At 42.4% G+C, this 20,270-nt stretch overlaps 2 protein-coding genes across 7 annotated transcripts in view; one reads left to right on the forward strand and one right to left on the reverse strand.

Moving 5' to 3' along the window:
* The window catches only part of LOC116391750 (serine/threonine-protein phosphatase 2A 55 kDa regulatory subunit B gamma isoform), a 20,235-nt gene extending 8,196 nt beyond the window's left edge, over window positions 1-12,039 (forward strand). For all 6 annotated transcript variants that reach the window (XM_031862620.1, XM_031862621.1, XM_031862616.1 and 3 more), the window contains 8 exons: window positions 2,006-2,103; window positions 2,412-2,577; window positions 3,332-3,444; window positions 4,110-4,287; window positions 5,080-5,244; window positions 6,159-6,328; window positions 8,922-9,013; window positions 10,012-12,039. In XM_031862620.1, coding sequence (XP_031718480.1) covers window positions 2,006-2,103; window positions 2,412-2,577; window positions 3,332-3,444; window positions 4,110-4,287; window positions 5,080-5,244; window positions 6,159-6,328; window positions 8,922-9,013; window positions 10,012-10,306 — 1,277 coding nt within the window. In that variant the 3' untranslated portion in view covers window positions 10,307-12,039. The remainder of the gene's footprint in view (window positions 1-2,005; window positions 2,104-2,411; window positions 2,578-3,331; window positions 3,445-4,109; window positions 4,288-5,079; window positions 5,245-6,158; window positions 6,329-8,921; window positions 9,014-10,011) is intronic.
* A 740-nt stretch (window positions 12,040-12,779) lies between these two features.
* Window positions 12,780-20,270, reverse strand: wfs1b (Wolfram syndrome 1b (wolframin)). The gene is made up of 10 exons (XM_031862615.1): window positions 20,104-20,270; window positions 18,909-19,304; window positions 17,721-17,797; window positions 17,381-17,525; window positions 17,102-17,275; window positions 16,853-16,933; window positions 16,592-16,758; window positions 16,049-16,285; window positions 15,773-15,891; window positions 12,780-15,340 (listed from the first exon to the last, which is right to left on the reverse strand). The coding sequence occupies exons 2-10, from the start codon at window positions 19,300-19,302 to the stop codon at window positions 13,807-13,809; spliced, it is 2,928 nt and encodes a 975-aa protein (XP_031718475.1). The 5' UTR covers window positions 19,303-19,304; window positions 20,104-20,270; the 3' UTR covers window positions 12,780-13,806.

Raw genomic sequence — 20,270 nt, forward strand, 5'->3', positions numbered from 1 at the left:
GTCTCTCTCTCTCTCTCTCTCTGTCTCTTTCTCTCTCTGTCTCTCTCCCTCAAGGCCACCACAAATTTGACGAGGCTGCAGCCTGGAATCATTTCGACTCTCAATAAATAAACTCTCCACACTCTATTTTTTATTACAGTCAAGGACCATGTTCTTTTCATCAAAACAGAGCTCAGTGGACTCCTTTGTTGAAGGCTTAGTGGGATACAACATCTAACATTAAGTTATTTTAAAATCTAATCTGACATTTCTCATGATGGTATTTTGTGGTGCAGCAGCAGATTTAAGCTTTTGCTGTATTAAAAGAAACTTGTGTGCCATTGCTTTGGAGGCCACAATACCAATAACCCATAATGCACCTTGTTTATAAGCCTTTAGGTTGTGCAGCCCTTGAGAATATTTTGAAAACAACTGTAGGTTTTGTTTTTAAGTGGCATAGCTTTTTAGATTTTATGGTCACCAACGAGCAGTATTCAGTCAAAAAATGACATTGTCTGGTTTTTATGTTCCATCAGACAGGTACATGCCTTAATACTTTAATCTTCTTTATGCTAGGTTAGCAACACAGTCAATTGCACAAGTTACATGGAAGCAATTGTACTTTCATTGTAGCAACCGCAAGACACATCAGGTGTTAAATGAAACACCCTCCGGGTGATGACAAGACTCCAGGAGGCCAAGAACTATTCCTTTAACATAGTTTCAGTAGTAGTTAAAATCTGCACCACTATTGTATCATGTATGTTGGTGGGGGTCACATGAGGACAACAATATTGGGATGCATTTTATTGTGACTGTGGTTGATTATGGCCATTTTAAAAGTTATCCAGTCACTCAGCACTGAAGTCATCGACTTGGTGAGCAGCATCACCAGAGACACACAGCCTTTATATTAATTATATTATTATAAGTGTGAAGTCCATCCACAGATTTGAAACTTCACAACTCAGCTGAACATTCAGTTCACTTCTGCTTGTAAACAGACTGGACACATTTACATGTTTTGTTCAAATAAATTCATTAGTTTTACAGTGAATGAGAAGCATGAATGTAGGAAGGCCTACATTCATTATTTATATGATATATATGATGATTTTTATTTGATCAAGTAATGAGCATGGCCTTCAGACTACCAAACTCATTTCATTTCATTGAACCTCAGCTTATAATTACTTTGAAAGAGGTTTATCCACCATTATGTTTTCTCCCTCCGGATCAGCTCTGTCTGCAAATAGATATGTATTAATAATACTTCTGTAATCTGCTGTACAAAGGGAAAGTGAAAGGAGGATTAGAAGGCAGAAGGGCAGGGAGGAGATTACATGCAACGTTAAACCAAATTCAAGCTTCAGATATCACACTGGCGTGCTCTTCATTAGACTGTGTGTCGTGTGATGCAGGAAGGTCCACTGAAAGCATCAAGCCAGTAAATGCTAAGTGCTTAACGTGGTCACTCCTCATATCAGTGTGTCACTGATTTCTCATGATAGAGTACATACTTACTCTTATACACACACAAACACACAAGATGAACTCAAGTGACACTGTAATCGTGTTTACTGGTGTCATTGTGTGAGTCATTGTGAATGTGTCACCCTGGAACACATAACACCTGTGCATAATGTGAAACAGCAATGTGTGTGTGTGTGTGTGTGTGTGTGTGTGTGTGTGTGTGTGTGTGTCTTTGGTTTTCTGCATGTTTTGATGGGCAAATATATACTGTATAATCTGAATTCTCTGAAAGTTTACACACAGTTGCAGAATATTTGTGTTGTTCGTGATCACATATTGTTTTAATCTAAACATTGATTTGCATATTTTAATCCACTTACATATTAATGCATTGATTGTTGCCAGATAAACAGATTATATAGACGAATGATGATGTGTGGTCAATTAGTTAATGGCTACTCCTTCTCCCTCTTTCCCTGCCGTTCTTTCCTCTCATGCTACATCTTTCTTTCTCTTCCTCCATCCGTGCCTCCTATGCCTGTCTCTGCCTCAGCTGATATCATCTCCACCGTTGAGTTCAACCACACCGGAGAGCTCCTGGCCACAGGGGACAAGGGAGGCCGAGTGGTCATCTTTCAGAGGGAACCTGAGGTAGACACACACACTCATACACACAAATATACCATTTTCCATTCCAGCTGTGAGAACAGTGATGAACACACACTGTTCCCCTCCAGCTACAGTCTAGATTGAATGATAAATAGTTGATACTGCTGATGTGTCACAGAGTGTATCGTTATAGCTGAGCAGGCTTCGTGCCATGCTGTTTCTTTACGTCATCAAGGTGATTGCTAGCTGGCTTTGGCCCGACGTGTTACATTGCACCACCGTGATTTCATATGTGAGGAGATGCAGATCTTTCCCCCCACATTTCCACGGACCTCCTTTTCTTTCCACAGAGCAAGATTGAGCCTTTCTCCCAGGGAGAGTACAACGTCTACAGCACCTTCCAGAGCCATGAGCCCGAGTTCGACTACCTTAAGAGTCTGGAGATCGAGGAGAAGATCAATAAGATCCGATGGCTGCCTCAGCAGAACGCTGCTCACTTCCTCCTCTCCACCAATGGTGAGAGACCTCGCACACACAGGCATCTTATAGGGACCAGGAAGACTCAGAAGCAGTCATGTGCTTGGTTGGTAGTTTGTGGGAAAACCTTTCCTTCACGTAAAGGGAGAAGAGTTGCCGCTTGTGTTGCATCATATTTCTGTAGTGCATTAGGAGTTTGTCTGCCTTGGATAAGAGTTCCTATCATCAGCTTACATTCTGAGTTCATGGCTGTATTGGAAGATCTATAGATTTTCCCTGACCGCCCTGTTATTGATTTATTTAAGTACTATATTATTTATGATTGAGGGTATGAAAAATGTAAGACCTGCCTCAGCAGTTGGGTAAAGCTGCTGGAAAGCTTGCTGTCATTTTTTTCAATATAATACAGAGACCTTCTGTGTCTGTCAGTGTTGATAAAACAAAACCTCGCTGTTTGCTCATTTGGAGTTTCAGAGTCCAAGCCATCTTTCAGAGCTGACAGTTTGGAGTGCGCTGGATTATCTTATCTATCAAGTCATTTATTTTGGGTTCAAGTGCCTGAAATGATGTGGGTCTTTAGGCTTAAATCTTAAAACAGCTCTTTTTTTGAGAATGTATCAATTTGAGATTCCATACTTAGCCTGCTCTGAGTTGTTTAATCACATCTAATCTAAGCTCTCTAGATAGCTTCCTAACCTTAAAGCATATCAACAAACACCTTTAATTCATGTGTTACTCTTTCAGATTGAATCTGTTCTTATCTGATTGCTGAACAGCCCTTTTTGATTCCCAGATAAGACCATTAAGTTGTGGAAGGTGAGTGAAAGAGACAAACGGCCGGAGGGGTACAACCTGAAGGATGAGGAGGGTCGCATTAAGGACATCTCCACCGTCACCTCCCTGCAGGTAACATCTATCTATCTAAGATCTGTCTGTCTGTCTCTTTTAGACACTAAAACATTCATACATGCTGATTGGTTGTGCAACATAACTGGGTCAGTGGGTACAGATGTGTTTGCATGTGCAAAAATGGGTCACTGGCACAGTGGTACATGAGTGTATGAAGTAGTGAGGGCGGAGAAACACTCGTTTTCCAGCTGTACAGGAGAGAAGCGCGACATCTGTACTACTACTACTGTTGTGAATTGCTGGTAATGTGTGTGCTGAGTGTGCCCGTGTGTGTGGGTACGCATGTATAGTATGAGTACATGTTTTTGTATGGTGACGGTGCTCTCACTGCGCTGTATGCAAATAAGGACACACATTTAAGCCGTGTATAAATATGTAAATCATGTTTTGACAAAGAAATTGTGTTTTTAATGCAAATGCAAAGATATGACAATGCAGCCAAATGAGCTCATGACCTACGATGGCTCTTGATATTGCTATCGAGCAAGCACGTTAAGGTTCCAGCAATAATGTATTATTGATGTCAAAGGAAGTAATTCATTAAATATTAATCCACGATAGAATTATTTAAATTGAATCTAATCTGTCTGTATCTTTACCATCTGTCCTCCTAATCAGTGACATGGGATGTGAAACGGCTCTCTCTCTCTCTGCCTTCTAAGGTGCCGGTGTTGATGCCAATGGACCTGATGGTGGAGGTGAGCCCGCGGCGAGTGTTTGCCAACGCCCACACCTACCACGTCAACTCCATCTCCGTCAACTCCGACTATGAGACCTACATGTCAGCTGATGATCTGAGGATCAACCTCTGGCATCTGGACATCACCGACCGCAGCTTCAGTATCTTTTTGTAGGTTGTAGAGTTCCTTCTTTGTGAGGAGAAGAGAAGGCAAACATACATCATCACACATGCACAAACTCTTATAAAAGCAGGAATAGATGTATTAAAGCACAAGGGCACAGATAATGAATGCATACACTAACACATAGACGCCTACACATGCTCAATAATCAATCCCTTCCCACACACACACACACACACACACACACACACACACACGTACACACTCACACAACAAACTCCCACATCGCAAATCCCACTGTTGTAAAAGAAAAGCACAAAGACACACAGTGTTGGGGGAGGGGAATATTATTCTTGAGGAGTGAAAATGTAGCTTAATGAATAATTCAATGGGTGCATAAATATTTCAGAGTTCTAATCCAGCTCAATAGGACACAGTACAGTCACACCCATGACCCAGGCAGGATTTATGATATTACAATTTATCTGAATATGGAATTACTTTTCTCCCAACAAGCCCCCGAGATGCATTTAAATTGGTTTGCTTTATTTCCTCTGTAAATTATTTACATTGTGATGGTTTTTTTATACATTTACATACACTTGTGTTCTTATTTAGTGTGTAGATTATGGACGTGTGTGGGTTTCCACATTAATTCAAACATAATCTAACAGTTATTGAATAGAATTGATGATGAATGAATGAATGAATATATGTGCATACAGCATGGTTGACTTTAGCAGGTAAAAAGAGTTCAGGGTAAAACAAGCTGCATAGCCTTGGGAAGTACACTGTCTTTGTTGTTTCCCTTAGCGACACTTTCTCTCAGACATCGTGGACATCAAACCGACCAACATGGAGGATCTGACAGAAGTGATCACAGCGGCTGAGTTTCACCCCCACCACTGTAACCTGTTTGTCTACAGCAGCAGCAAAGGCACCCTGCGCCTCTGTGACATGAGAGAAGCAGCGCTGTGCGACAAACAATCCAAATGTGAGTTAAGCTGCTGAGAGACCTACACATTATGTTTACTATATCTCCTGAAGCATCCTTATCAGGTAAAAATAACTGGTACTGATAGTTTTGCATGTTTTAGCCTATGAACAGGTTTTGTCTATGGCTTTAGATATGTTAGCGGCTCCAGGATAGCAATGTTGGTCAGTCGATTCGTCCACCGCTTTTGCAAAGACTTAAATATTGAATGGATGTCCATGTAATTTGGTTCCAGACATTTGTGGTTTCCAGATGATGAATCCTAAATACTTTGATTATCCCCTGATTTTTCCTCTTGTGCCACCATGAGGTTCACATTTTTGAAATTTTTGACTGTTGGATGAATAAACATGACATTTGCTACACTCATTCATGGCCGCTGCAGGACGAATTGTAATCACTTGGGGATCCCTAATCATAGTGGATTATCATGATTAGTTTGCTTTATTTAGTGTATGGTTGTATAGTTAAGAGCGGGGACTTCTGTGGTAGTGATTTGACACTAAACACTGTGTATTCAATTCGGAATATTAAACTGAAACTGAGGTTATTGGAAAGTAAATTCTCTAAAATCAAACGCTATTTCCCCATTTAATATTTCTTTCCAATGCAGTACTATTAATATAGAATACGGTTGGTGTACCCAAAAATCAGCTGTTCTGTTCTCTCATTGATCTCTTGTGATATGTGCTGATGTTTATACACAGAAGCACTCAGACAAAAGCACCACAAACAGACAGTAGTCGCCTGTATGGCCTATCTGGACTCATCTGTGAGGTGTCTTTATCTGTGTACATGAGATAAAGACACACAATACGATCATCATGTGACACACTTTGTTTCAGCCTGGCTTGTTGACAGCACTCCCCCTCCTCTTCCTCTCTCCCCCTTATTCTCTCCTGCCCTCTCTCCAGTGTTCGAGGAGCCCGAGGACCCCAGCGCCCGCTCCTTCTTCTCTGAGATCATCTCCTCTGTGTCGGACGTCAAGTTCAGCCACAGCGGTCGCTACCTGCTCACCAGAGACTACCTGACTGCCAAAGTCTGGGACCTCAACATGGAGAGCAAGCCCCTGGAGACATACCAGGTGTGTGACCGGGGACCACATGTGAAAATACAAAAACATGAGGATGAATATTTACTCTCAGGCTCAGCTGCTATGATGAGATTCCTTCTGGCAAATTGACTCCGGGCAAGTTGAACTGATCAGTAGTCGAGGAAGCATACACACATTTTCTTTTTGAATCCACTCAGCTGTTGAGTCACTGCAATCTTATATTCTTGCTTCATCAGCTGATAACATTCAGTCATAGCCAATAACCTTTGTAGCCTAGATTATAGATTATTACTGCCATATAGTCCTGCTTATGTGCATTATTTAGCATTTTAATACATAAACCAACATTCCAAATTACTATTACATAAAAAGACACCCACGTGAAAACAAACAGATCAGTTATACAAAAACACACATTTCTAATTTAATATTATTTATATATTATACCTGGATTACAATTCATTTGTCCACATCTGTTGTGTTGTTTATTTAATCCAAAGGCCAACACAAACATAATCTATTTAGATATACAGATTGGTTAAAATACATTTGTCTTAATGTGGAACAGAATGTTTTAATAACATTTTATATGATGTTGTTCTAATTAATGAATCCTACCTAAATGATGGCACATTTGGACTCTTCCCTTTTGGACCAGCCCTTTGACATTGACAATATTATTTTTGTCTATATTTGATTCAGTCAGGTACATTAGAGAAATCCCACATAAACTTAACTTAGGTCCCTTTGTTTGGAATACAAACATTTTCTTGCATATAGTTTAGAAATTTGTCCCATTAAGGTTTATCCCACTGAGCAGGAAGGAGAATGTTCTCTCCAGTAGTGTTCACGACACCTTATGAAAACACTGTGCTCTATTCTTTTTCCTTCATTTGTATGTTGAGTCGTTTGTATTAAATGTTCACTTCTGTGTCGTGTTTGTGACTGAAACACGACATAGAAGGTGACTCACTGTCCCTTAACTGAAAGAGGACATTATCATTCTGGAAATATGAATAACTGGAGACAGAAATAAATCATGGGAAGACTCACAGTGCTTCCTGATTATTAGATTTTTCCAAAACCTTTTAAGGATAATTGGATTGATTACGAGCCAGATAATGCACTTATTCTTCTCTTCAGTGTAGAATCACCAGAAACCTTCACTTTGGCCTAAGTTTTTAACTTATGTTTGATAGATTAACACGTGAGAACAGTAAATTATCAGTATGCCGTGTATGTGGGATAGAGATGAAGTGGGCTTGACATGCTGTTGAATAGTATCCAGACAAAACGAAGTACTAAGCTGATAAAAATAGCTTTTTTTTTTGCACGCTATCCTTGTCATATCCACACTCAATTTATCTCACATGTCACTTGTGTTAAGTCGATTTTGTGTGAAGGCCACACCAGCTTCTCTTTATGTATTCATGTACAGTAGAAGTACAACTCCTTTTTTCAGCGTGTGTTTAGTATTCCTGCCACGGGCCTGTGGGTTAACATGTGTGTGTGTGTGTGTGTGTGTGTGTGTGTGTGTGTGTGTCTGCCTGACGTATGAGGGCCTATGAGGCAGCCAGGAGTGGGAGGCCAAGACGCACTGGAGCTATTTATAGTCCGAGCCTCCACTCATAAAGTGAAATGGGAAGAAGGGATACCTCACACAGGGCCCGACACCTAGATCTGCAATGCAGCACGGAGAGGGAGGAAGAGCGGGGAGGGAGGGAGAAGAGGGGTAAGGGTTTGGGAGGGAGTGTGATGAGAGGAGGAGAGAGGAATGAGGGGAGGATGAGAAAGAGGGATGGCAGAGGGTGAAAGGAGTAAACTGAGAGGAGAAAAGAGATATCAGGCTAAGCTGCTCTTATTTTGGTAAATTTACAGTCTCATTCCTCCTGGATCTTGAAAAATATGCAGAAATCCATGAGAGATGAAGCACTGTGCTCTAAATCAGAGTTTGTGCAGATTGGAAAAAAACATATATATTTAACTTCTGACACTGTATCATTTCACCCTCAGCAGAAAGACCCACGGGAGAAAACAAAAATGTCACCTGGTTTGATGTACAACCATGAGCTGACCTCAGCATTATTGATCGCGGGGCGACCATTGACCGCTGACTTTATGCAGAATGTGAAAATAGGGGGCTTATTGCAGAGCACGGCGACTGGAGGAAGGTGTCGATTTCAACCCCTTGCATCACAGTGCTGACTCAGGCGGGTGCAATGAAAGCACAAGGGAAAAGCGTTATTAGTCAGTGTCTGTGTGTCTGTGTGTGTGTGTTTATGTGTTCACATGTGTGTCTCTATTGTCATGCCCTTGGTGGGTTTGGATGTTAATGGGTTTACTGATATGGAAAAGGAGTTTAGATTAAAATGTACTCCTGGCCCTTATATTGCTCAGGGCTGCTGTTGTGTCTCATTAGAGTTGCCTTCGGGGAGGTTTGTGTTACAACTTGCCCACATTTAATGTGTTTTGTCTGTGCTGAGTTTCTCGTGTGTGTATGTGTGTGTGTGCAGCTTCTGCTCACTCTATTTATAGTTTCATAGAGAGCCAATACCTGGTAGTGAAGCAGCTGTTAACTGGACTCCTTTTGATCGTTTCTATGTGTGTGTGTGTTTTCCTCCAGGTTCACGATTACCTCCGCAGCAAGTTGTGTTCCCTTTATGAAAACGACTGCATCTTTGACAAGTTTGAGTGTGCCTGGAACGGCTCGGACAGGTACCTGAAGTGTCCGGATGTGCTTTTGTGTTTTTATACTTATGACAACTAAATGTACCAAGAGGAGAACTTGTGCTCTTATATGTTTTTGGAATGGTTTCTAAGTAGATTCAAATGATAAAAAAAAGGCATTTCTTTCTTTTTACCCATAAAGGTGCAGTTACTGTTTGATCTGCTGGTGTGTTGAGATATCCCTCTATGAATAATATTAAATTAGAAAATGCAGCAGCAATATGAGATACCAGGTTGCTTTGGATAATACACATTCTTTACTGGAACTGCTTGCATAGGAACTATTTATTCTAAAAAGTAGTTCCAGTAACTGTTGATAGTATTTTCTATCTGGGTTATCCAGCATAACCAGGATATTGTTTTTGAAAAGACTTACTTTTGATTTTTTGAAATTACATACTAACTACATTTACTCAAATACTATACAATTTTGAGGTACTATTTCTTTATTTGTATGCTACGTTATACTGCTACTCTACCACAATTCACCAGTTGTAATGCAGTGCATTTATTTAACAGCCATACTAGTTATTTTAACTTTACCTTATAAAATATGATGCATTATTACCGATTCAATTACTTCACAGTACACAAAGCAGTTGGGGGACATTCTGCATAAGTACTACTTTTATTTTATATGCTTTTTGTTCTGTTTCCTGATAATACTTTTGTAATTTTACTTTAAATGTTGAATGCAATACTGGATATTGTTATAGTCCAGTATTGATACTTTTAATCAAGTAAAGGATCTGAATGCTTCCTCCACCATTGATGACCTAAATTAAACTTAAGGTATCTTAAAACCTATCCAAATATAACTGTTATAATCTCCTTTTCCTGATACCACAATGACTAAGTGGTCTTTTTGTAATTTGGAGGAAGTGACCCTTTACTTTTATGCATGTAGTGGAGGGGATAAGGTTAGTTTAGGATGTTAAAGTCCAGACCGTAGTAACTGATCCTTTCTCTCCTCCTCTTCTTCTCAGCGTGATCATGACTGGAGCCTACAACAACTTCTTCCGCATGTTCGACCGCAACACAAAACGCGACGTGACCCTGGAGGCGTCGCGGGAGAGCAGCAAACCCCGAGCTGTCCTGAAGCCGCGGAGGGTCTGTGCCGCCGGGGGAAAGCGCCGGAAGGACGACATCAGCGTGGACAGCCTGGACTTCACCAAGAAGATCCTCCACACAGCCTGGCACCCGACTGAGAACATCATCGCCATCGCCGCCACCAACAACCTGTACATCTTCCAGGACAAACTCAACTCTGAGCTGCATTAATGAAGGGATTACAGCGGTGGATGCAAACCAGTTTACACCTGAACACACAGCTATGCCAGAATGTACACAGTTACGGACATTCACGCACAGGAATATGCCTAACACGCACACACACCATCAGAAAACACACACACATCTAGGTCTACTCTTCAACACACTCCCTCCCCTCCTCCCCAGCCTCCCAGAACTGAAAGGACCTAGAAAGGGCTAGAAAGGGAACATGCTGGATTACGGATTATGGATTATGGATTATGGATTGCAAAATTGTCCGCACTGTGGATTTCTTTATTGTTAACCTCTGGATTGTGCTTGATGGTGTGTTCATTGCTACAGCTCAGCTTCTGAGGGGAATAAACCCCCTCAGATTGGAGAGACGTTTACATATTTGTCTTTTTTGTTTGTTCTTCAAGCTCTTTTGCTTTCTCCACCTCCTCCTCCTCTCCTTTCTGTATTTCTTCTATTCTTATGCCTTGCCCACTGTTTTGTGTAAAGAAAACCCTTCATGGTTGTCAACCAGTGGCACTGATGAAAATTGGGGCATTTATGTAACTGGCTGTTTGTTTGATCCAAATCAGCCACCCCTCTTCTGTTTTTGTAACTTCTTGTCAAATGATGTTTCTGATGGTAATTATGATGACGATGACAATTTCAGATGGTACAGGTGATGTGCAAGGATGAATTCAGGACCCTCCCCTTAACCCAAGTGCACCCAGACGCCTCTGAGCTCAACTGGACCGTGTTCAGTGAGGTCAAACATTTGCGGTCCTGCAGACAGAAGCAAAAGTTACACCATGGCCTAATATGAGGACACACACACTCATTTCTGCTCCACACTGTGTGTTTCAGTCATTACTGTCATCTTTGGCCTTTCAACTTCTCTGATTGTGGATTCTGCTTCTGCTCTGGGGCTACGTCGTGTGCTACTTTGCCGTTCAGTACAACTCAAATCAAGCAAAAAAAAAAAAAAAGCAATTAAAAAATGAACTAAATAATTTCAACAATCAAGCAAAAAAGATGCTGCATGTAAAACCAATTTAGCCTAGGTGTTTATAAATTGACTGACTGACTTGGCTGCCTTCTTAACCATTTAGACCAAGCTGTACAAAGGCTTCAGGGGCCCCGGGGCCCCATGCAGGATGAGTAACCATAGATGACTGAGCTCTCCTACCTTTATTTGTGTCTTGGGACATTGAAGCATGTTTACCAGTGTTCGGTTCATACACTTACATGTACATTTTGAATGAAGCTGTCCAAGAATCAGTTTCTACTCAACTGAAACTGAGAACCAAGAAGAATAGGGAATGTTTCCATTAATGTTGTTCTCTAAAAGAAAAAAATGACAAAAAACAAAGGGCCTATATGGTGTCTGTATATATCAACTCTGTTTTTGACATGTATGAGTTTTTTTTTTTTTACATCCTTAAACGGACTGCGTTTTCGATCACCTGTATCGATGATTGCCTCCAAATACACAGCAGAGCGATGGTACTTAAATCTACTCGGCCTTCCTCACTGATTACTTTGCTGATTTTATTTTTAGGGAACACTTTATTCTATTATTTTTCCTTTTTTTGTTGTCAATTTGACTCCACCACGTCCTGACCAAACTAATGTTGATTCACACATTTTTGTGTTATTGTTTGTTGATGACAAAATTGTCAAATGGACAGTTATAAATAATGTTAATATGTTTTTTTTCTGAATAAAGATTTCAAAGAAATTGCATCCAATGAGCGCACATCTGTGATTTTTATTGCTATGTAATTATACAAGACTGAGTAATTGCCAGTGTCATTACGGAAATGTGCACGCTTCAATTGAAATGGGCCTGTTACGGTCATAATTACAGTCATGTGGTCTGAGGCACCACCTGGTGTCATCACATACTTATTGCACACATTGCAGATTTGAGTTTCGACATACAAGACATTTCTCTCCTGCTCTACCGACAGTGAACTAGATAGACTTTAATATGTTGGATTTCCCCAATGTCTTTGAGCATCAGTTCTTTCCATGGTCAAAGTCAGTCTGTATTGCACTTTATATGCCATACTGCTTTCTGAATACATCTTTATTCATAAATATGATGATATAATAATAATAATATAACCCTTGTTGCTCCCAAATGAATCCCATTCACAGACTTCTTTTCCCCCCGAGCAGACATTTTGTCTTGTCATAGCAGGAAAAGCACAAGTGGAACTTATCACATTAAACCTGCACTTGATTTTGTGGCCATGTGGGGGCAGCAGAAACAAGTTGAACACAGCACTAACATATCATCACCTTGGACGTTGGTGATGACGAACTTCCATCGCAGAGTTCAAAGTATTGTTCTTTTGGAGTTGTGTTTCTGGCCATTTTATGAATGTAAGTCCAGTTTTAACTCTCTTTCAACTCTGTTTTTGGTTTTGGTTGTATGTAAAAACATATATAAAGCAGTTAATGTTGAACAAAAACAGCAACAAGCAAATGTTTTCATTATGTTTATGGGTCACAGTAAAGAAAACAGTAGTTAACTTCAGAACACATCACTCAGGGACTGCAAATGTTCAATATTATTAATCTCTGCACAGCAGAGAACAAGGAAGGAGGGCAGAGATAAACGTCTACGCTTTTTAAGGGTTAAGGATTAAAGTCATGATTTAGTGTATTTTCTTCAAAATTATTTTTCAACAGAGTGTTTTATAAGGCACTTCAAAATAATCTCCCACTACAATTACACACTGCACATACAGCACACCGTCTAATGTTAAATGATTAAAGCTCGACAGCAAAGGAAACCCTTTCAAGTTATCATCAGCATGACAACCGGTTGTAAAGAAGAAACCTATTCTTCTACAACCTGTCGTCCACAGACACAACAACGACAGTTCAGCAAGGACACTGTAAAATGTAAATACTGGTGATTTTGGGTACAAATATTTGATACGTACATAGAAATTGGTTCAGCACACCCAGTGTTTGTAAAACAAAATCAAAGTTACTTCATTAATAGACTTTGGTTTTAATTGTGTTTTATTAGTGTTCGGCAGTAAATTACTTATTCTAAAAAACACTTTTAGAATGTGTTTCTCCCCTTTGTCAGGGTGCTTTCACACGTAACCCGTTTGGTTCGGTTAGCACAAACTCAGGTCTGTTTGCTCGGTTAGTACGGGTCGTTTGGGCTGGTGTGAAAACCCTGGTGCGGACCAAACAACCAAACCGAGACCGCCTGAAGAAGTGGGTCGCGGTCCACTTCCAAGCGGACTCTGGTGCAGTTTGTCTGTGGTGTACTAGTACTTGCTGTGCTTATATTTTGAGTTCTGACATATTTTGGCTCAAAAGCTATTCGATTACAAACGACCAGATCTACAACCGGACAGATGCCACAAATTCTGAATATGTGTTCACCCTCTTACAGTGTTGAGAAGAGTGATTTACAATCATTAATGTTCTTCAACTAGTAATATCAGTATCATACAACTTATTTTTCTCCCAGAGGTGTGTTGGCCAGGTCTCTACCCCTCCTCCTGAGTCACAGTCTCCGAGTGTTGCTGTAGCTGAGCGGTCAGCAAGGGGTTGAAGAAGAAGTCAAAACCAAACTGCAGGGCATTCTGAGCCGTGCGCCTCCAGTCGTGTTCAATCTTGTACTGCCTGCTGCTGGGCAAGCGCGCATCACCGCACGACATGCAGTGAATGGCTTTCAGTTCAAACACGGGCCATTTGGAGCCTAAGCGGCCCTCCAGTATGGTGCTGAACTCCACCAGGCTTCCTGTGTTCAAGTATAAAAGCATGGACTTGAACTCATTGCTGGCCCGCAGTACTATGTCCTTAGTCGCATCTTCGTCCTCTACGATCGTGCCGTTCCTGGTCTTCCTCTCCAGCGGCATGCCCATTTTCACTTCAAATTTGTATCGATCGAAGCGCTTGATGTGACATTCGTGCTTGGCGAGCTTTTTGAGTTTACAGAGGGGATCTCCTGGAGGAGGAGCCGGGGCAGGCAGAGGCTGGGGCTCGGCTGTGACGTTTTTCACCTCCTCACACAAAGGATATGGCTCACCGTACAGGCACCGCATCCAGTCCCCCACAAACACAGGCAGCAGGTTGATAACCGACTGTGGCCCATTCTCAATGTCGGTCACACGGACGTATCGGAAGCGTCCAGTCCACGTGACGCGATGTCCTTCTAGATGAGAGCAGAGAATCTGTGTCTGGGCCATGTTGGCCTCTTTCCAGGCGATTGGGCCGCAGAGGCTGCTGTACTCGGGCCACGTCAGGGTGGAGTTATAAACCTTCATGCCTTCGGACCTGTAGACGTACATCCAGCAGAAGAGCACCACCGCGCTGAGCCACACCAGGATGAGCTTCACAACGCTGCTCCGTGACAAAGAGCGAAAAACCCCGATGGGGTTGAGGCTGAAGCGAGTCCAAAGCCTCAGCACTACTGGCACGAAGCAAATGATCAAGGTGACCACCATCTTGGTCACCTCCAGAGCGAGGAACCACTGCAGTAACTGGATGATGAGCATTGCAGCCAGGCCTAGTGAGAAGACGGGAAGGGCGAACAAGAAGAGGAAGTAGCCGACGGAGGTGCGGATGAGTCCTATTGCAGTGGCGTTATTAAGGAACACCAAGCTGAGCTCACACCAGGTGAAGCACACCATGTAGGGCACCAGACACAGGTAGGTGCCCTTGAAGCCTTTGAGCTGGGCCATACGGAAGAGCAGATAGAAAAGGTGTCCATACAGCAGACATGGCACCCCCAGGTTCAACACCACGTTGTCCCCTAGAGGCACGGTGATGAACGTCATCCCAAAGACCCTGAGGAACCAGGGGAGGGAGTCCGGCAGGAGGTGGGTGAGGGAGCACACTCCGGAGAGGACCTCGGTAAGGAGGGCCCTACGAGCGAAGAGTTGAGCAGAGGCATGAAGGCTGAGGAAGGCGGTGACGGTGAAGAAGAGAGTGACAGCAGCCAACTCTGAGCAGGGGATCCAGGATTTATCAGCAACAGGGAAAGAGAAAACCACAAAGATCACAGAGAGCAGGAAGTACCTGGAACACAAAGAGACAGGATGTATTCATTTAGCTGCAGAAGCATTTCTAGTTATTTGCATAATAATTGTATTTGTCATCATCTTGATTTAAGTCATTTCACGGTTACATTTGAGTATATTACTTCACCTTTACATCTTTTCTACTTCATTGTGTGTTCTTACCATTAGTTTTATTAATGGTCAGGTTAACGAAGTGACATAAAAACTTACAGTTTGCTTCCTAGAAAACAATTTAAAAAATAAATCAGCCTAAGCAGAAACTGCGTGACTTCATCTACAAGAAAATGCTAAACAGACTTTTTGTAGTCAAACTAGTAAAACCTGAACAAAACCAAACATTTGCAAACAAACCAGATTAAACAATAAAAATGAATATATATGAACTGAATATGTTGTCCACATGGAGCCATATAAATAGAGATGTTCTTACAGATAAGGCTCTAAGTGCGTCCATCCAAAGTTGGTCTCAGCCTGCTCCAGATCAAGACCGGGTTCAAAGTGCGTCAGCAGGTCAGTCAGAGCCCGGAAGTTTTCCCAAGCTTTTGAATTCTGTCGAAAAATATGCTAATTAATTTCAGTTTACTTTTAGCTCCTAAGGTAAGTAAATCTATACAAAAAAAAATCCATTTACAGTTACACAGGTTCAATAAGAAAACAATACAACTGAGCTCTATACTACGTGTCTCGAAAAGGAGCAATCACCAACCTGAAACACCCGCAGTGTGCAGATGATCATGGAGAAGAATGAAAGGTAGAAAACCAGCAGAGGGATGAGAAAGATGAAGAACTCGATTGTGAGGTTGGAGATGATAAAGAAGAAGATGAGTGCGTTGACGTGGTGCGTGGGGATCAGGGCGCTGAGCCACTGCATGCCGGCCCGTGACGCCCAGTCGATGAGGTGCTCCTTGATCTCCAGCAAAGCGAACAGAGGGAACTTCAGCAACTGGAGGAACCACAAGAAAAAGGTGGGGTCAACAAGGTCCCAAAATCTGATTATTACTCCTAGGAAAGACTCATTTAGAGAGATGCAATAAAAATGAAATCAGCCACCAGTTTGCCGATTGTCAATATCAAACGAAATACTGAACATTCACGAGTTGCAATGTGAGAATTTGATGCTTCTCTTTATCCTTTATGTTCATAACGTAACAAGCAAACACATTTTTGAGTGGAGTGTGATTTAAAAAGAGGACAGCATGGAGTCTAATGGAGAGCAGTCACATCCTTCCAGAGTCTGGGAGCTTCCTACCTTTTGGTGTAAGGGCAAATTATCTGGATTCTTCACCACCACATCATCATCATCATCGTCGTCGTCGTCGTCGTCTCCTGCTGTAGCCATGACTGGTGAAGGGGCAACACCCTGAGCATACTTCTTAGTCATCTCAACAAAGTCGTCAAGACCCACTTGGCATCTGGCTACAAAGACATACAGACGACACACGGATGTTAACTTACAAGCAAATTTTAATCTGAAAGTTCGTTTTTTTGAGTTGTTTCAAACCACACATACCTTCACTGGAGACCATAGTCTCCAGGACTCTCCTCTGTTTCTTGGCAGAGCTGTTTAGTGGCCCTGGCGACATTGGTTTGCCTAAAAATCAAGGAAAGATAATACAAAAAAATGATTCTAAACATGCAACTAGTCTGTATTTCTTTGCCTCTTTAGAACAATCTGCAGCATGTTGAGTATACTAATATTAGGTAACAAAAGAACTTTACACTGTCAGTGTGTTTAATTACACTATTTCCCTTCCCGTACCTGGCTCTGTGTGGACGTGTTCGACGTTCTCCAGCATCTCAGAAACAGCCACCGACTTCTTCTTCTCCGGATTCAGCTTCCAGTACATCAGCAGAGCTGCTTTCCTGACTCCTCTCTCAAAGCGCGTCTCTGTACACAACTTCTTCACCACCTCCATGTTCTCCAGAGTGATGCCTGACAAACACAAAAGGTGTAAATGGACAACTGATGGCATCAAACCAATGATGCTACTTTGCTGAAAGTCAAAGAACAAGGGTAAGAGTGGGACATTTCTGGTACCTTTCCTGGAGGCTAAGCACCGCTGCAGCTGTTTGACGGCGTCCTTGCGTCCTTGTTTAGCAGCCTGGACTAGCCAAGTGACCGCTGTGCAGTTGTTCAGCTCTTCATCTTGTTCCTCTGCCAGGGCCAGGAAGTAACGTCCCATCTGGACACACAAGCACACAAAGACTTTCACATTTGCGAGGCAAGCATCACCGTGACTTTGTTGACTCATGACCTGTCCTTCCCATTAATATGTCGCTCTTAAAATAACATTCATCATTACTTAGCGGATTTGGTCTGTGCCCACCATATGGTCATTTAAGTCAATAGTATTTGCAATATGTTCATTGACACCGACCTTGCTCTGTGCTCGAGCATCGCCTGACTTTGCTCTCTCCTCCAAATCCTCAAGACTGACCTCCTCCTCTGGCTCTTCTGAAGGAAACAGAACACAGTAGATTTCATAGAAGGTACACAATACACAACAGATTCTTAGTGCAACTGTGTCATTAATTAATTAAAATGCCTTATTGTGTAACAAAAGTGAGTTAGTAAAGTGGATAACAGGCAGATAAAAAAAGAAACAACACACACACACACACACACACACACACACACACACACACACACACACACACACACACACACACACACGTCTTCCTGACCCAGCTGTCTGCAGTGAAAGCCGAGCATCCATGTTACTGAAACTGCTGACCAAGCTGTTTCCATTTTAAGTGCATGACTACAACTGACACACATGATATGAATGTGGAAATGCTTCAAGTTAAACTTAACCATTATATTTAAGTCCTCTTCAGGTGACTACGGTATAATCTGTTTTGTTTTACTCTTCTTTGGTTTTAAATTACTGTAGTTTACAAACAGTCCAGTTCTATGTGCCAGTCAATGGGAGGAGAGATCCCAAAGCGTCAGCATGAGTCGGATCCTTCCAGGAACGTCCCTCTGAACCCTGTTGCTGATGAGTTCTGCTAATTTCAAATCCCAGTGCCTCACTTGAACTGGAGCTCACGTGGAAAAATGTGTCTACTTCCTGTAAAGTAAGGCGTCACATTTGTTGTATCATGGATATTAGGAAAAATATGGAGGGGGGGCGAATGCAATGGGATCCGGTAACTTCCATCAGATGCCCGTCAATACTGCTGGCTCTAAAATACCAGCAGCTGCTAGCTTCTCTGATGAAACACAGCTGGACACATGGTACAGGGCACGTATTTTTCAGGGGACAGGACTGAGTACGAGTTCAAACTGGTACAAATTGAATGACTGAGGTGTTGGATTTCACACTTTCCAATAATACCCCATATTTACATGTCTAGACAGGTTTCCCTCCTCAAGTCAGCAGAGTGCAACAGGCTGCTTTACATGTTGTGGTGAATGGCAATGATTGTCATGGAGACACTACAGTGCACACAGCAAACTGGGAGTGTTGTCTGCACTGATTGGTGGAGAACAGAAAAGTGAGACAGTAGAGTAAAGATTTGTGATTATACATGTAAAAGGCCAAAGCTCAGAGTTTGAGTCTCACCTGATTCAGGTGTGGGAGGAGGCTGCTGAGCCACGGCGGCCGCTCCAGCAACTGTGAATGCAGTCGAGGGAATCCCCGTGGAGGCGGCGTTAAGCTGAGATCTGCCCACCTGCGAGGGGCTCCTGATGGGCTGGCGTAGAGGGGAGGCAGGCGGTGTGGACAGGGAGGACGAACGGGAGGAAAGACATGGAGAGGTTCGAGGGGAGGCAGTGGAGGGAGAAGATGAGGGTGTGGTCTGAGGTGTTGGCAGGGTGAGTTTAGGCTGAAGGCGGTCTGAGGTTGGTGCGGTTGTTGTCGAAGACGAGGCGGCAGAGAAAGGGCCCGGCCTCAGGGTGGAAGGAGATGAGGGGCTGGGTTTCGGGGTGGCTGGGTTGCCGGTCAGAGATGGTTCCATGGCTGAAAAAAACATACCAGTCAACAATAAAACTCTAGGGTTCAAAGAGTGAAAGGAAGCACATCTTCACGGCTAAACGGCTGACAGAAAGAAGGTATGAAGGAGGACGGTACAAAAATACTCTAATTGGTGAATTTGATCAATGTTTTACTGCAATTTTGCAGCAAAAAAAGAATGAAGATGTAAACTAGACTTTAGAATATTTGATATAAGCTGCAATGATTTACTGACAATAATCTTACAGCTTCAGCTTTAACGCAACAGACACCTGTGGCTCTCCAATATGTGCAACAACTGACAGCAGATGAGTCATCAGACTGGACTATCGACCCATCTGTCTCTATGGCACATGCAAGTATTGACCTGTGGCCAGTTCCTTTTAATTAACTCAACGGTTAACATCCTGACTGCAGATCTCTGTTGTGTTGACTTTAGTGTGGTCAAGCTGTGTGGAACTTTTTTTGTCATGTGGTCTGCAGTTTATTTTAGACATTATCAAGTGAACCCTGAGCAGCTATATTGAGAAGGTGACATCCTTAAAGTGTCCTGACTGGAAACGTCCTGTTGTATTTTAGGGGAACCCCCCCTTAGCCATCAAGAAGGGGGCTCCAGTCAACCAGTGGAGAGGGCATGCAGAAATCCACATTTAGCTTACCGCATCCAATGCAATGCAGTGTATTTACAGCGCCACACGTTTTATGTACCCGACATATAGCTGACAGTGAAAGATGTGGCAGATAACTGAAATAACAACCGTTAGTGGTTTTGTTGCTAATGCTAACGTCACTACTGTCCGCTCACCTTTACCGCGGTAAAGTAAATCCTCCAGGTGACAAGGACGCGAGTGATAACTCAGTTCTTTTGCTATTCTGTGTCCCAAATCATTCTTCCCTTTCGTTTTTATAAAGATCAGCCTGTCGCCGGTGAGTCCGCTGGCTCTCCGTGGTCAAACTAAAACAAATACACAA

The sequence above is a fragment of the Anarrhichthys ocellatus genome, unplaced genomic scaffold, assembly GCF_004355925.1.
Source record: "Anarrhichthys ocellatus isolate YVR2014 unplaced genomic scaffold, GSC_Weel_1.0 scaffold27, whole genome shotgun sequence".
Classification (NCBI taxonomy): domain Eukaryota; kingdom Metazoa; phylum Chordata; class Actinopteri; order Perciformes; family Anarhichadidae; genus Anarrhichthys; species Anarrhichthys ocellatus.

Excerpts from the sequence above, each read along its gene's own strand:
- wfs1b (XM_031862615.1), bottom strand. The coding sequence starts at position 19,302 with ATGGAACCATCTCTGACCGGCAACCCAGCCACCCCGAAACCCAGCCCC. Across the intron at positions 17,276-17,380 it reads GTGCTTAGCCTCCAGGAAAG|GCATCACTCTGGAGAACATG; the intron begins GTACCAGAAATG and ends TGTGTTTGTCAG. Across the intron at positions 16,934-17,101 it reads ACACGTCCACACAGAGCCAG|GCAAACCAATGTCGCCAGGG; the intron begins GTACGGGAAGGG and ends CTTGATTTTTAG.